This window comes from Xenopus laevis, chromosome 1L, assembly GCF_017654675.1.
Source record: "Xenopus laevis strain J_2021 chromosome 1L, Xenopus_laevis_v10.1, whole genome shotgun sequence".
Lineage (NCBI taxonomy): Eukaryota > Metazoa > Chordata > Amphibia > Anura > Pipidae > Xenopus > Xenopus laevis.
In genome coordinates, this window is record NC_054371.1 from 51,765,890 (window position 1) to 51,779,959 (window position 14,070).

The following is a 14,070-nucleotide window of genomic DNA, read 5'->3' on the forward strand; positions in this document are numbered from 1 at the left end:
ACTGGTAGCTCCTATGTGGACTTAAAGCCAACATGAGTCTCTGTTTGGCAGTACATATGTTTTTATGCAATTAATGCTTGTCTTTAAGTCAGGAATTCAAAAAGTAGCACCTGCTTGGAGGCCACTGGGAGCATCATCCAAGGGGTCGGAGAGCAACATGTTGCAGGGATCACTGATCTATAGTAATAAGTCAAATCCACTGGACTTGCTGTTTATTTTTCCTCTTTTTCTCAATTCAGAATACAATCAACATCTTGCCTCCATGAGGTCTCTGACCCCATGCTAGTTACACTAAACAAATTATGCTGAACTAGAGCAAGATTCCAGGGTAGTAAAAAGTCTTCAAGAGAAAAAATACAATAAGTCCAGTTGAATTGACTTTTTAAGACATATTTCCCGAGATTTCTCATGCAGGGCCTTCACTGTTTGTCTCAACTAATGTTCCTGTACCGTAATTTATATATGCTTGTTTAATTCTCATCAGTAAAGAATAGAACATTATGATATTTATTATAAAGCACATACCTACTGACAAAATGCCTTCTCAAATATGCTTAATCAATGCAAAATGTATCCAGGTCCACATAGTTTTTATAATGTATTTTTCCTGTTGGCTTTATGTAGGAAGTATTGATTAATGAAACTGTTCAGTTATTTTAATACACCAATTCTAAACTGCATATAAGGGCATTACAAATATATGTGTTAAATAAGCCATTACCTAGCAAGTTATTGTACATGGCACTTGAACATTTCAAATTAAGCACTGGGTGTTAAATCACTGAGTGGTTTTATATACACTTCTAAGTAGGACTGAATTTATGTCATTTGAAAGCTATTTACACTCCTGCCCTCTAGCAGTGTGCATTGCTGTTTAATAACCGTGGTGAAATCCAGCTATGAATGTCCCTTTGAGGATAAAGGGGTTATTAGTATACTGTCACCTGCTAGCATGTTAATTGTACTTCTTAGATTCTCCTACGGTTATCCATTAATCACAATGGACTGTAGCATGCATTAGAGGTATTGGTTTTTCCGTTCAAACTGCGCGACCAATGGATCATAACATGCCTTAGATTTGTTTTAAAAATAGGAATAACTTTTCAGAAATACCACTTTGGGGTTTTACATTTCAACTCCAAAATGACAGAGACATTTCTACTATAAAATGACAGGGATTTATCGTGTGCTTATTAAGTAAATTATATCTAAACAATATTGAAAAAAAATGCCCTAGTAAAACTTTCTAGGAGAAGTTAAGGTCGAACTACCCCAATGAGATAATAAAAAGAGATACTGAGAGATACTGGAGCAAATCCCGCTAAATTCCATCTGCTCTCCAAATAAAACAGTGCTACATGTTGCTGACTCCCTCAGCTGGGCCCTAAAATTCCCTGACCCACACAACACTACTTTAGATAGTAAGGGAGGTTAATGTTTTCACAGAATCAAAAATACAGAATGGAATGACTTACAAAAAAGAAACTTTGAGCAAGAAATTCATGAAAACACATATCCAGAATGTAAAGGAACTCTGTATATATATCTGCTGTATACTATAAGCAGATCAAAAGCAAAGGATGTGCACCATGGAGTAATAGCATAGTACAGGTATGGGATCAGTTATCCAGGAACCCTGTTATGCAGAAAGCTCCAAATTACAGAAAGGCTGCTTCCCATAGACTCAATTTTATCCAAATACTTCAAATATATAAAAATTATCTTCTTTACCTTTGTACAGGGACCTGTTATCCAGAATGCTTGGGACCTGGGGTTTTGCGGATAACGGATCTCTCCGTAATTTGGGTCTTCATGCCTTAAGTCAACTAGAAATTAATTTAAACATTAAATAAACCCAATAGGCTCGTTTTGCTTCCAATAAGGATTAATTATATCTTAGTTGGGATCAAGTACAAGCTACTGTTTTATTATTAAAGAGAAAAAGGAAATCATTTTTAAAAATTTGGATTATTTAGATAACATGGAGTCTATGGCCATAATTCGGAGCTTTCTGGATATCGGATTTCCGGATAAGGGAGCATTAGTCATGTAATAAGAGTATCTATGTGATCCAAACTAAGATAAAATTAATCCTTATTGGAAGCAAAACCAGTCTATTGGATTTATTTAATGTTTACAAGATTTTCTTTTAGACAAAATATGAAGATCTAAACTACAGAAAGATTCATTATCCAGAAAACCCCAGGTCCCAAAAATTCTGGATAACAAGTCCCATACCAGTACTTACCAGATTATTTTGAAGATTGCCTGTAGACCTTATGACTAATGCTTCTAAGCTTGTATGTGTTGCAGATTCCAAAAAATAATGATGCATTTTAAGACTATTAGGGTTCTGCACATTTGTGTTTCTTCCTGCGTTCCCCTGTGGTGGATCAATCATGTGTCCCTGTATTTCTTTGTACTTTGTACTCAATGCACAGGCCAGAGCCAAACCCAGGTTTGTGTACCAGTGATGTCCAGGTTGCAGTAACTCCTGAGCTCCCATGCAGTGGAATGCTTGAAAGATCTAGCGCAGGGGATGTGAGCCCTTAAAGGGGACCCTTCACACTAAATTTTTTTTCTGAATCCTATTTAATCACGTAAATAAAAAAATATATATATAATTACATTATAATTTTTTTTTTAATTTTGTTCTCTTTGGTCTGGGAACTCATAATTATAGCAATCACACAGGAGCCATTTTATGGACACTGTTTTAAGGCAAGCCTTGCATCATCTCAAAATCTTGTTTGTGCACCAGAATGGGGGACCTGATGTCCATCCCCATGTACTGGTTACACAATGAAATGGTAAAGAGTGAGGGGGAATGTGGGGAGAGCAGTGACATCTAGGAAGTGCTGAATGGAAAATGAAACTAATTGCTTGCCCTGCCTCTATGCCTAGAGGCATAGAGGAGGGACAGGCAATATTTGATTGACAGCTGTTTATAACAGCTATGAACGCTTTAAAAAAAAAAAAAAGAATTTGGATTTCATGTTTAATTTAAAAAGGACTTTTATTATACAGCTTTTTATGTCTGGGTGACAGGTCCGCTTTAAGGCCTTGCATACCATTATAAAGCTGCATGTAAATTTCCAAAAATTGGTGGAAAACATCCTGTTGTTTGCACTTCGCACTCTGCCCCATAAGAAAAGAAGAAAAAAAATTCAAAGCAGGTTTCTTTCTTTCTCCTGAAAACTTCCTTGACTACTTGGTGGTCAGAATGGTGGGAAAATGACCAGCAGGTAGTGCTGTAGTAACACAATTAATTCATGTTTACAGTACATGTGGAAAATTTGAGGTGATTTTTGGAAATGTCACCAAAATTGCCAAATTTAGGAACGTTTTGCAGCTTGGTGCTTTGGAGTACAAAGACATGCATACCCAATTTAGATTTGTGGGAATGTGTACTTTCCGAAAATATATGGTTTTCTGGGGTGAACTTATTTTTCTACCTTTGCCCCCCCCTCAAAACGATGTAAATGTGTTGATTTTGCAGTATCTGAAATATCCTTTTGGGGCCCCTATATGCCACGTGCTTGGGTACACCTATACATATTGGGCATCAAACTGTTCAGAGGACCCTAGGCTTTCATATTTGGGGTGATTTCTCTTGATACCTAAAAGTATGTGGGAAATACGATGCTGCAGTGTGGAAAATTTACTCAAAAACTAACAAATAATAAAACCAATTGCAAATTGTCTCAGAATATCACTTACTGGGGCAAATTCACTAAGATTCGAAGTTGTGCCAGGCGCAACTTCGCCGCACTTCGCCGCACTTCGCCAGGCGTAGTTTCGCCAGCGCTCCGCAAATTCACTAAAATCCGAAGTTGCGCACAGGGGTAGCATAAGTTTGCGAAGTTGCGCTAGTGTTGCTTCGCCAAGCGAAGCGAAGTTTCGCTAGCGATGGTTCATTTGCATACGGCGCCAAATTCAAATTTCAATGGAGGAATACGTATCAGCACTAGAAATGCCTAGAAAACCTTCAAAACATCAAATAAAAATTTTATTTTGCCCTACACATGTGCCCACTGTATAGTTAAGTTGCCATGAGTCAGGAAATGTAGGGGGGAAGGAGGGGAGCCCCAAAAAATTTTTAGATCTTTTTCAGCCTATCACCCATAATGTAGAAAACGCGCCAGCGTTTTTTGGGACTTAGAAAAAGTTTTGACTTTTTTTGAAGCAATCCCTATCTACTCTATTGCGCTTCGCCTGGTCTGAGGTGGCAAAGGAAGTCTAGCGTAAAAGGTAGCGTTCAGTACACTGCGCGCGATAGTGAATTTGCATAGTTACGTCCGTAGCAAAAATTCGCCAGGCGTAAGGGTGCGAAGTAACACTAGCGAATCTACGCCAGCGTTCGTTAGTGAATTTGCGAAGTAAGGAAATTGCCCAACGCTAGCGAATTGACGCTAGCATTCGGCGCTTCGGCACTTAGTGAATTTGCCCCACTATGTCATTCTAAAAGTTGGTGTACAACCCCTTATAAGATATGTAAACCTTTAATATAAGTGATGAGGGTGCTATTCTGAGCACTACTGAAATGTATATTTATTATTTATTTTAATTCCAAGATATTAACCCTTACCCTGCCAGCCGTTTTGTCCTAGATGGGAACATCTACTGCCAAGCAGTTTTTAGACATTTTGTACTCTTTCACTTTAAGGGCCTTTCCTGGGTCGTTCTTTTAGTTTATCCAGTAAAACAATATATTGTTATTTAGTTTTTAATTCAACAGTTCTCCAGTTTGTGATTCAAGCAATTTGATTTCTAGGGTCCAAATTACTCTATTGATTTGAATAAGGGACTAGAATATGAATAGAAGAGGGCTGAATAGAAATATGAGTAATAAAAAGTAGCATTAACAATAAATGTGTAGCCTTACAGAGCAACTGGTTTTAGATGGGGTCAGTGACCCCTATTTGAAAGCTGGAAAGAGTCCGAAGAAAAAGTCAAACAATCAAAAAAACTATAAAAACCAAATAATGAAGACCAATTGAAAAGTTGCTTAGAATTGGCCATTCTATAACATATTACAATTTAATCCCTTTAAGCAATGTGTGTATTGCCGTTTCTAACAAATTGCTGCCAAGAATAACATGGCGGTGTAACTTCAGAAATAATCCTCAGCGTGTCAGTGTCAAGAAAGGACTGTGTTTAGGGCCTACCAGGCACATTCTTTTCTATGGACAAAGTTGTTAATTAGATATTCCCAGCAGTAGCAGATAGAAATTGAATCTGTTGTACTCGTCTAACTGTGAGGGTGTTAAGCTCCACTCTACATGATAACATCATTCCACCACTTCTGGCTTCCTTGGCTGGGAAGGACTTTTTCACCGGCTCGGTGCAGCTTTATTAGAGAAGAGGTTAATCATCTCTCTGCAGGTAACCACAGATGTATGAGTAAGGGCAAAGACACCAGCAGCAAATGTGATAATTACTGCTCAGTTTAAGTGTTTATCCATGTACTTCTCACCTTCTCTAACAAGGCTGGCATGCAGATATACTGCAAAACCTTCCCAGAAAGCAAGTTGCCAGTCATTAGTGGGACGCTTCAGAACGAGCACCGGTAATTGGCAGCCCCATTTACAGAGATGTGCGACAGCTTCCACAAAGGATACCGAATCCCTGGTTTTCAAGTACTGTATACAGGGCTTTGTTCTCATCTCTTCTATTCCACCTCTGCTGTTGATAAAGCTTGCCTATTTATTCATAAAGCTTTCTTGTGGGAATGTTGGAGTATAGACTTTGCTGCGGATTAAAGGATCTCACAATAATTGCAACATTCTAGAGCTATAAAGCCAGAGTATTCTCCATTGAGAATCCAACATACAGTGATACATCAGCTTTCTTTGTGATAAGTAACATAGGGAGATTACTGAGCAGTTTATTTTTGCTGATTTTACTCTGTAAAAAAGGAGCTACAAACCATATACCATATAACAAGGAACGGGGTGTTCAAATAACAGCTAGTAGTCTCATTGAAGACACCGGACTATAACATTTTATTAAGCAGTGTTGCTTTAAAAATCCAGCCCATTCAATGAATTCTACATTTAAATAATATTTTCATATTTCATCTATGGATATAAGTGTTTTAAGGTCTAATAATGCTATTATCTATATGTGAATTAAAGGGTTCCTATGGGTTCACTTTTAGTATGATGTAGAGAGTGATAGTCTGAGACAATTTGCCATTGGTTTTCATTTTTTATTATTTGTGGTTTTTGAGTTATTTAGCATTTTATTCAGCAGCTCTCTGGTTGCAATCTGGTTGCTAGGGTCCAAATTACCTTAGTAACCATGCATTGATTTGAATGAGAGACTGGAACATGAATAGGAGAGGCCTGAATAGAAAGATGAGAAATAAAAACTAGCAATAACAACAAATTTGTTGCCTTACAGAGCATTTGTTTTTAGATGGGCTCCGTGACCCCGATTTAAAAGCTAGAAAGTCAGAAGAAGAAGTCAAATAATTAAAAAACTATTAAAAATAAATAAGGAAGACCAACTGAAAACTTTCCTAGAATGAGCCATTCTATAACCCCTTTTACATCGATAGCAATTGTACTTTATCAGGAAACTAAATATGTTTTATTCCCACAAACCTTCCAGATTGATGGTTCACTTTTCAATCGCACAGCAACGTATAATTTACATTTAAGAAAGAGACTGTGAAATGTTTTGTAATTAAAATGTTACATTGTGTAAATGTCACTAAATATTGCGGTTTCAAAGCAAATTTTAGCTTCAGTGGAATAAAAGCTTTGTACGTAATTACGATTATAGGGTGAAATGTGCTGTTATCATTAAACACTTGGAATAAATATTAATCTTGAAAGAAGCATGTGCCATGGCTTACTACAGATTTCGGTCTTTTCTCTGTCTTTTGCTGCCCTCTAGTGAAAATATGATGAAATACAGTTCCATGTCTCTGTAAGCACCAAATTCGTTTATTTTCATAAGGGTCTACTTGATAAGCTTCAGTTATCCCTGACTAAGTAGCCGTAAATAAACCTATAAATTGTACATAAGCTAATCATGAATTAAAGCAGTGTTCATTTAACTCTGAGCTCAATAAATGACATTATTAAATGTTATGTGTTTAATGGCTAACTATACATATTAGAAAGCAGGCTGTTGGAACTCTGAAGTTACTCCTTCGTCTGATATTTTAAAATGTTATTTTTATAATATTGTTACTCATTTTTTTTATTTTTTTTTTGAAAAATCCTTATGCTTGATCATCCCCAGCCATCCTGTATAAATTGCTGCCAGACTCCCTTTTGCTTCCCCTTTGGCTCCTGCACTGTGTGAGTGGGCATCTTGCTAAACTGGGGGCAGTACAAGGATATAATGGGCTGGAGTGTGGATGTAACCAGTTTATAAAACCTGTGCTACCCTTGCACCTTTCCCAGCCAAAAACTCAGCATCTTCCAACTACCAAATTATGTTACTGGACAATTCAATTAAATAATGCATTCTGGATTCTTGCCTATATATGTACTTATACTACTGCATCCCTATTCTGCAATTGCAGGAAATCTAGCAATGATTTTCTTCTTTGTGGGGCTACAGGAGTCCTGTGTCTCCACTACAGGGGAGAGCAAGTACACTATGATTTGGCGTGCCTCCACCCAGGGTCAGAACGGACTGGGCTGTAATTCCTCTCCCTGGGAATTTCCCTAATCCACAACCACACACACACACACACACACACAATACATACAGCCTGCCAATACATACAGCCTGTTCTCCATAATATTTCAATTATTATCTTTGAGCTGCTGGGGGAATCCCCACTTATGTGGCAGATTCTTCAGAATCCTGAGAAGGACTCCCTTTGGCCTTATGTGACCTGAGAAGAGCACACTTTGATCCTGAGCTTGAGTTTGTGAGGTTTGTGAGGTTTTTTTATACCTCGAATAAACTCATACAAGGTAAAAAAAAAACTGGAATCAGTGTAATCAGGGGGGAAAAACCTCGAATACTCGAATTGATCGAGATTTCAGCAAGAAAAAAAAAACACCAATCGCTCAAATTGTATTTGAGCAAAAAACACCGAAAACTGAAACATCACAAAGGCTACAAACATGTTCAAATGGTTCCTGGGACCTCTGCCATTGACTTTTACATGACATTGACAGGTTTTAGGTGGAAAACGCAAAGTGGAAACACAATTTTTTCAGGGGAAAAACAACTCAACCTTTAAGAAATAACCCCCTCGATGTAATGATGAAAATAAGTCAAAAGACAAAGCAGTGAAATATGGAAGCAAATACATTTTTGGCATGCTTTGTATATGTACCAACATTCACAATATACACCTTTCAGAGTGTAACACATAACCTGTAATCCGACACAGATGGCTATAAAAATAAAGGGTTACCTGTTCATGTGACCAGGTCCTCTCCGATCCATCCTTCACACATGTGTCCACTCTAAGTTCTGTTCCCGTTGCACCATGTTTGCTGTCAATGCAGAGATTGGATCCCACGTTACGAATCTGGAAAAAAAACACGTCTATGGGAATGAGGTTACATGATTGCATGTTACCCGTTGTATTCATCTGTATTACTGAGAATTATCAAGATCTTCAGAATTTACTCTTACTACAGGCACCCAAGGTTTGTGAAAGAGTGTATCAGAAAAGTAGCAATAACAATATATTTATAACCTTACAGAGCATTTGTTTTTAGATGGGGTTAGCCCCTAGCCACACAGCCCCACAGCCCCACAGCCCCACAGCATGATGGAACCTCCACCAAATTTGACACTAGGTAGAAGGTATTTTTCTTGGAATGTGGTGTTCTTCTTCCGCAATGCAAATCGCTTTTGTTATGACCAAATAACTAATAAATTTTTGTCTCATCAATCCAAAGCACTTTGTTCCAAAATGACTTTGGCTTGTCTAAATGAGCTTTTGCATACAACAAGCGATGTCTTGGTTTTGACCCTAGCCTGGATTAGGACTTTGCTTTTATTTTTGCTGTTCCAACCATTGCCCAAATTGTTACATTTGACTCCCTCACTGGGATCTGCCATAACTGCTGCTGGATTTTCCACCAATTGAGGATTAGCAGCTCATAAGTGGCTAAAGGTCAAATCTTAGTAGTACAAGACGAAACAGCACCACCTTCTTTTTAAAAATTAAAATGCCTTTATTGGAACCCTTTAGGGCATTACAGCAACATTTCGGGTCACACCTGACCCTTTGTCAAGCTTACAAAGGGTCAGGTGTGACCCGAAAGGTTGCTGTAATGCCCTAAAGGGTTCCAATAAAGGCATTTTAATTTTTAAAAAGAAGGTGGTGCTGTTTCGTCTTGTACTACAAAGTGTATACCCGTGGAAAAGTGGCCACTGGATAACTTGCACCACAAGAAAGAAAAAGCCAGGAGGCTGTGCTGACTACCTTGTATATACCAAAGGTCAAATCTTAGCCCAGTGGAATCTCACTGTTTATTGCACAAGAACTCTAGTGATGTCTATGGAACTGAATTAAGAGAAACGTTTTTTGGCCTTGAGTTGAATCCAGCCTATAAGTTTTTACATGATAAACCATAAAAAAAAATGTTGTTATCGATCTGAATCTGGCCCAATATGAGATTGGACTAATTAAACATGTCCAACAGAGTTATGGACATTATTCATTGTCGTATCATTGTACTGTGTTGTGAGGAATACCACCCAGCTGGTATTTTGCCAGCCTAGCTAAAACACACACACAACTTTTCCGGGAATGTAGCTGCCGCTAAATGTTTAATACCCTAAGATAAGCCCTTGACCTGCCCCCAATCCACCCCAATGTTACCTTATTTGTTTGGGGGTTTGCTCCTAAACCCTCCCTCTGGCAGTCACTATTGTAACTCTGCCCCTTTAATCATAATCCCAACCCCCTTACATCCCACCCCTTTTGTGCACTTCCCTCATCTGCCAGTAAAGTATTTTCAGAGAGGTGGCAACCCTATGACAAACTATGATATGTCTTAAAGTGGAACCGTCACCCAGACACAAAAATCTGTATAATAAAAGTCCTTTTCAAATTAAACATGAAATCCATTTTCTATTTTTTATTAAAGCATTCATAGCTGTTGTAAACTCATTTAAAAATCTCAGCTGTCAATCAAATATGGTCTGCCCCGCCTCTATGCCTAGGCATAGAGGCGGGGCAGACAATTACTTTCACTTTCCATTCAGTACTTCCTAGATGTCACTGCTCTCCCCACATTCCCCCAGTTCTCTTCACCATTTAATTGTGTAGCCAGGGCATGGGAATGGACATCAGGTCCCCCATTCTGGTGCACAAACAAGATTCTGAGATGATACAAGGCTTGTCTTAATAACAGTGTCCACAAAATGGCTCCTGCCTGCTTGCTATAATTATGAATTCCCAGACTGATGGAAACAAGATTCAAATAAATTATATAGTGTAATTAAAGTTCATTTTGCTTGACTAATGTGATAAAATAAGATTTTGAATATTTGAAGATTTTTTCGGTGACGGGTCCACTTTAATTATAAACGGGAAAAATGTAGCAGGGGTAGGGAAATCCTGGGCCAAATGGTAAGGGAAAAGTTGCAAAGCCTGGGACCAAGAATATTCATGGTCCCAGGCCTCAGGGTGTAGCCTATTGTGATTGTAGAATAAAAGAGTTTGCATATTAGATTAAAAAATAAAAACTTATGAAGGAAATCAACTCGTAACTAACAACTAATGGTGCCTCCTTTAACGTCCCAAATGTCTTTGTCTTTATAATTAGCATTATTATATGAAGCACCTTTACGGTTATACAAGACTCTACAGTGCTTTGAATATTCCATTTCTTCTATAATACTGCCCTGCACAGCTAAGGTGTTTCTATTTTCTTGCACAGCTCAAGTGAGTCTGTTTTATTGCACATTATAAAGATTTACATTTTAATTGTAACAACCCTTGACTACAGGAACAAAATTTTGGTGCCAATTCTTAAAGAATATACATATATTTTATTTCCCAAAGATTTATATTTCCAGCATCAAAAACAGTTCCAAGTGCCAACTTATAGCTTTTAATTATTGCTATATGCTCTTACAGAGTAACTCATATTTTAGCATTAGCGTCCCTTTAAGCAAACGTTAGACTAATGGGCAATATAATTAATATAGAATAATTTACATTGCTCAGCATCCCAGCAGCTGCCAAGGGCATTATTTCTAATGAAGATAAAATCTGATTTCTATCCTAGGATAACAAAAGGTTTGTTCTAATTGAGGTTTAGGATATTAGTTTCTGCTCCACGTTTTGCCAGTGGTTGATTAGCAGAGTTTGCAAAGAGTTGGTGATGATAAATGGTAAAAGTCTGTAATTGCTAGGTACAATTATATGGATGTGAAAACTATAATCACCGCGTATTCCCAAGTTTTCAGATACTTTGCTGCTTTTGTTGTTCTAACGACGTGATTGTGATGTAGGCTACTATGTCTCTGTGAAGGACTGTAATTAATCACACCCAGTTGGTCCGTATAAAACATATTACACTTCTATTAAAAAGTAACGAGTCTAGGCGGAAAGCCAGAACCTAGAATTAAATAAACCATCTCCAGAATTGCTCAACCTCAGCATTTTGGGCAGTACAATAGTTTGTTCAAACCTGACCTTTCATTCAGTCACTTGGTAATAACTAGGAACTATGTATGGTGCAACTTCAGATTTTACTGGATTCCCAGCTAGGCACTTAAGTCTTTTTTATTGAATTTTTGGGGTTGATGGGTTAACAGCTGCCAAGGGTATACATCGAGCATTTTTCATCAAATTGCTACACTATTGATGAGCTAAGTTAATTTTCCTATTTTGCATTCCATGGGACTATGAGCTTGTCATTTCTGCTCATGAAAGACATATTTAAGAGATTCTATCATGGGAAAATCCATCAATATTTGTCTACATAACGACTGTTTAGTCAATATCTTTAAATCTTTTTAAACACGCTGTATAATATTATGACATGACATTAGGACTGTTTATCAGGTTTTCACATACATTTCCTGTTAGCTGCTTCTTGATATGTGTAGGAAAGACATGTCAGTTCTAAGTCATAGGGGTTAACCCTGTAGGTTAGAAGATGCATGCTCATAGGAACCACAAAAAGGTGGCTATATATATATATAAAATTGGGTGTTTGTTTTGGGAATATCTCTCCTTTAAAAGCCTGATTGCTGGCTGGGGAGGATTTAGCCCTTAGTGAAAAAACAGCGTTCAACGGACATTGATTACAGGTAATGCTAAAATGCACATAAAATATAAAACAAGTTAGGGACCGCCATTCGGGGTTTACCTTGACGTGGTATGGTGGCTTATCAATTTTATGATCATAACTTTGTAACAAAATAACCCCTGTTTTGGGTACATATGCAATAGCATTTATTATACTTATATATACTTTAAAGCCTTTAGAGTGCTCCCACAACCCCCCTGTTTTGATATTATATATATACCTGTATATATATATATATATATATATGTGTGGATATATATGTATATATATATATATATATATATATACTGTATATATATATATATATATACTGTATATATATATATATATATATATATATATATACTGTATATATATATATATATATATATATATATATATATATATATATATATATATATATATATATATATATATATATATATATATATATATATATATATATACACAAATACACTGTACAGTTTTGGGACCTATTATCCAGAATGTTTTGGACCTGTGGTTTTCTGGATAATGGGTTTCCATGTAACGGGTCCCATACCTGTTCTAATCCACACATTTATATACAATGTGTATTTGCTTTGGGAGGTCTAAAATTGTTTATACAAATGAGGTGCTTTAAAGGAGAACTATACCCCTGAACAATGGGAGTCTCTATAAATAATATGTAAATATGTAAAACCCTGCTTCATCTGAATAAACTATTTTCAAAAAAATATACTTTTTTAATAGTATGTGCTATTGGGTTATCCTTAAAAGAAAATTGCCATTTTAAATACTAAGGGCTGCCCCTGGGATCGGTGTAAACAAACAAAAGCAAGGGAACACATACATGTTAGGTCACATGAGCCAATTAATGGACAAAGTTTAATCTTTTACTCCCACACTTCTTCCTTTTACAGATAGAGCTGCAGTATTTCTAGTCAGGTGATACTTCTCCCTCTGCATAAATGCCTTTGTAGATTTCGAAGTGTGTTTAGGGTCATTGTCTTGTTGGAATATCCAACTCATGCGTAACTTCAACTTTGCGACTTATGCTTGAACATTATCCTGAAGAATTTGTTGATATTGGGTTGAATTCATCCGACCCTCGACTTTAACAAGGGCCCAGTCCCTGAACTAGCCACACAGCCCCACAGCATGATGGGACCTCCACCAAATTTGGCAGTAGGTAGCAGGTGTTTTTCTTGGAATGCGGTGTTCTTCTTCCACCATGCAAATCGCTTTTTGTTATGACCAAATAACAAAAATTTTGTCTCATCAGTCCAAAGCACTTTGTTCAAAAATGACTTGTGGCTTGTCTAAATGAGCTTTTGCATACAACAAGCGACTCTGTTTGTGGTGTGAGTGCAGAAGGGGCTTCTTTCTCATCATCCTGCCATACAGATGTTCTTTGTGCAATTTGCTGTGAATTGTAGAACAATGTACAGATACATCATCTGCAGCAAGATGTTCTTGCAGGTCAGGTTACCTTTGGGTTGTCTGTAACCATTCTCACAATCCTCCGCATACGCCGCTCCTGTATTTTTCTTGGCCTGCCAGACCTGGGTTTTACAGCAACTGTGCCTGTGGCCTTCCATTTCCTGATTCCATTCCTTACAGTTGAAACTGACAGTTTATACCTCTGAAATAGCTTTTTGTAACCTTCCCCTAAACCATTATACTGAACAATCTTTGTTTTCAGATCTTTTGAGAGTTGCTTTGAGGATCCCATGCTGTCACTCTTCAGAGGAGAGTCAAACAGAAGCACAACTTGCAATTGGCCATTTTAAATACCTTTTCTCATGATTGGACACACCTGCCTATGAAGTTCAAG

General features: G+C 37.3%; 1 protein-coding gene across 1 annotated transcript in view; it reads right to left on the bottom strand.

Moving 5' to 3' along the window:
- The window catches only part of LOC108698938 (polypeptide N-acetylgalactosaminyltransferase-like 6), a 547,280-nt gene that overhangs the window by 20,670 nt on the left and 512,540 nt on the right, over positions 1-14,070 (bottom strand). Inside the window, exon 10 of the mRNA XM_041589177.1 lies at positions 8,390-8,506. Coding sequence (XP_041445111.1) covers positions 8,390-8,506 — 117 coding nt within the window. The remainder of the gene's footprint in view (positions 1-8,389; positions 8,507-14,070) is intronic.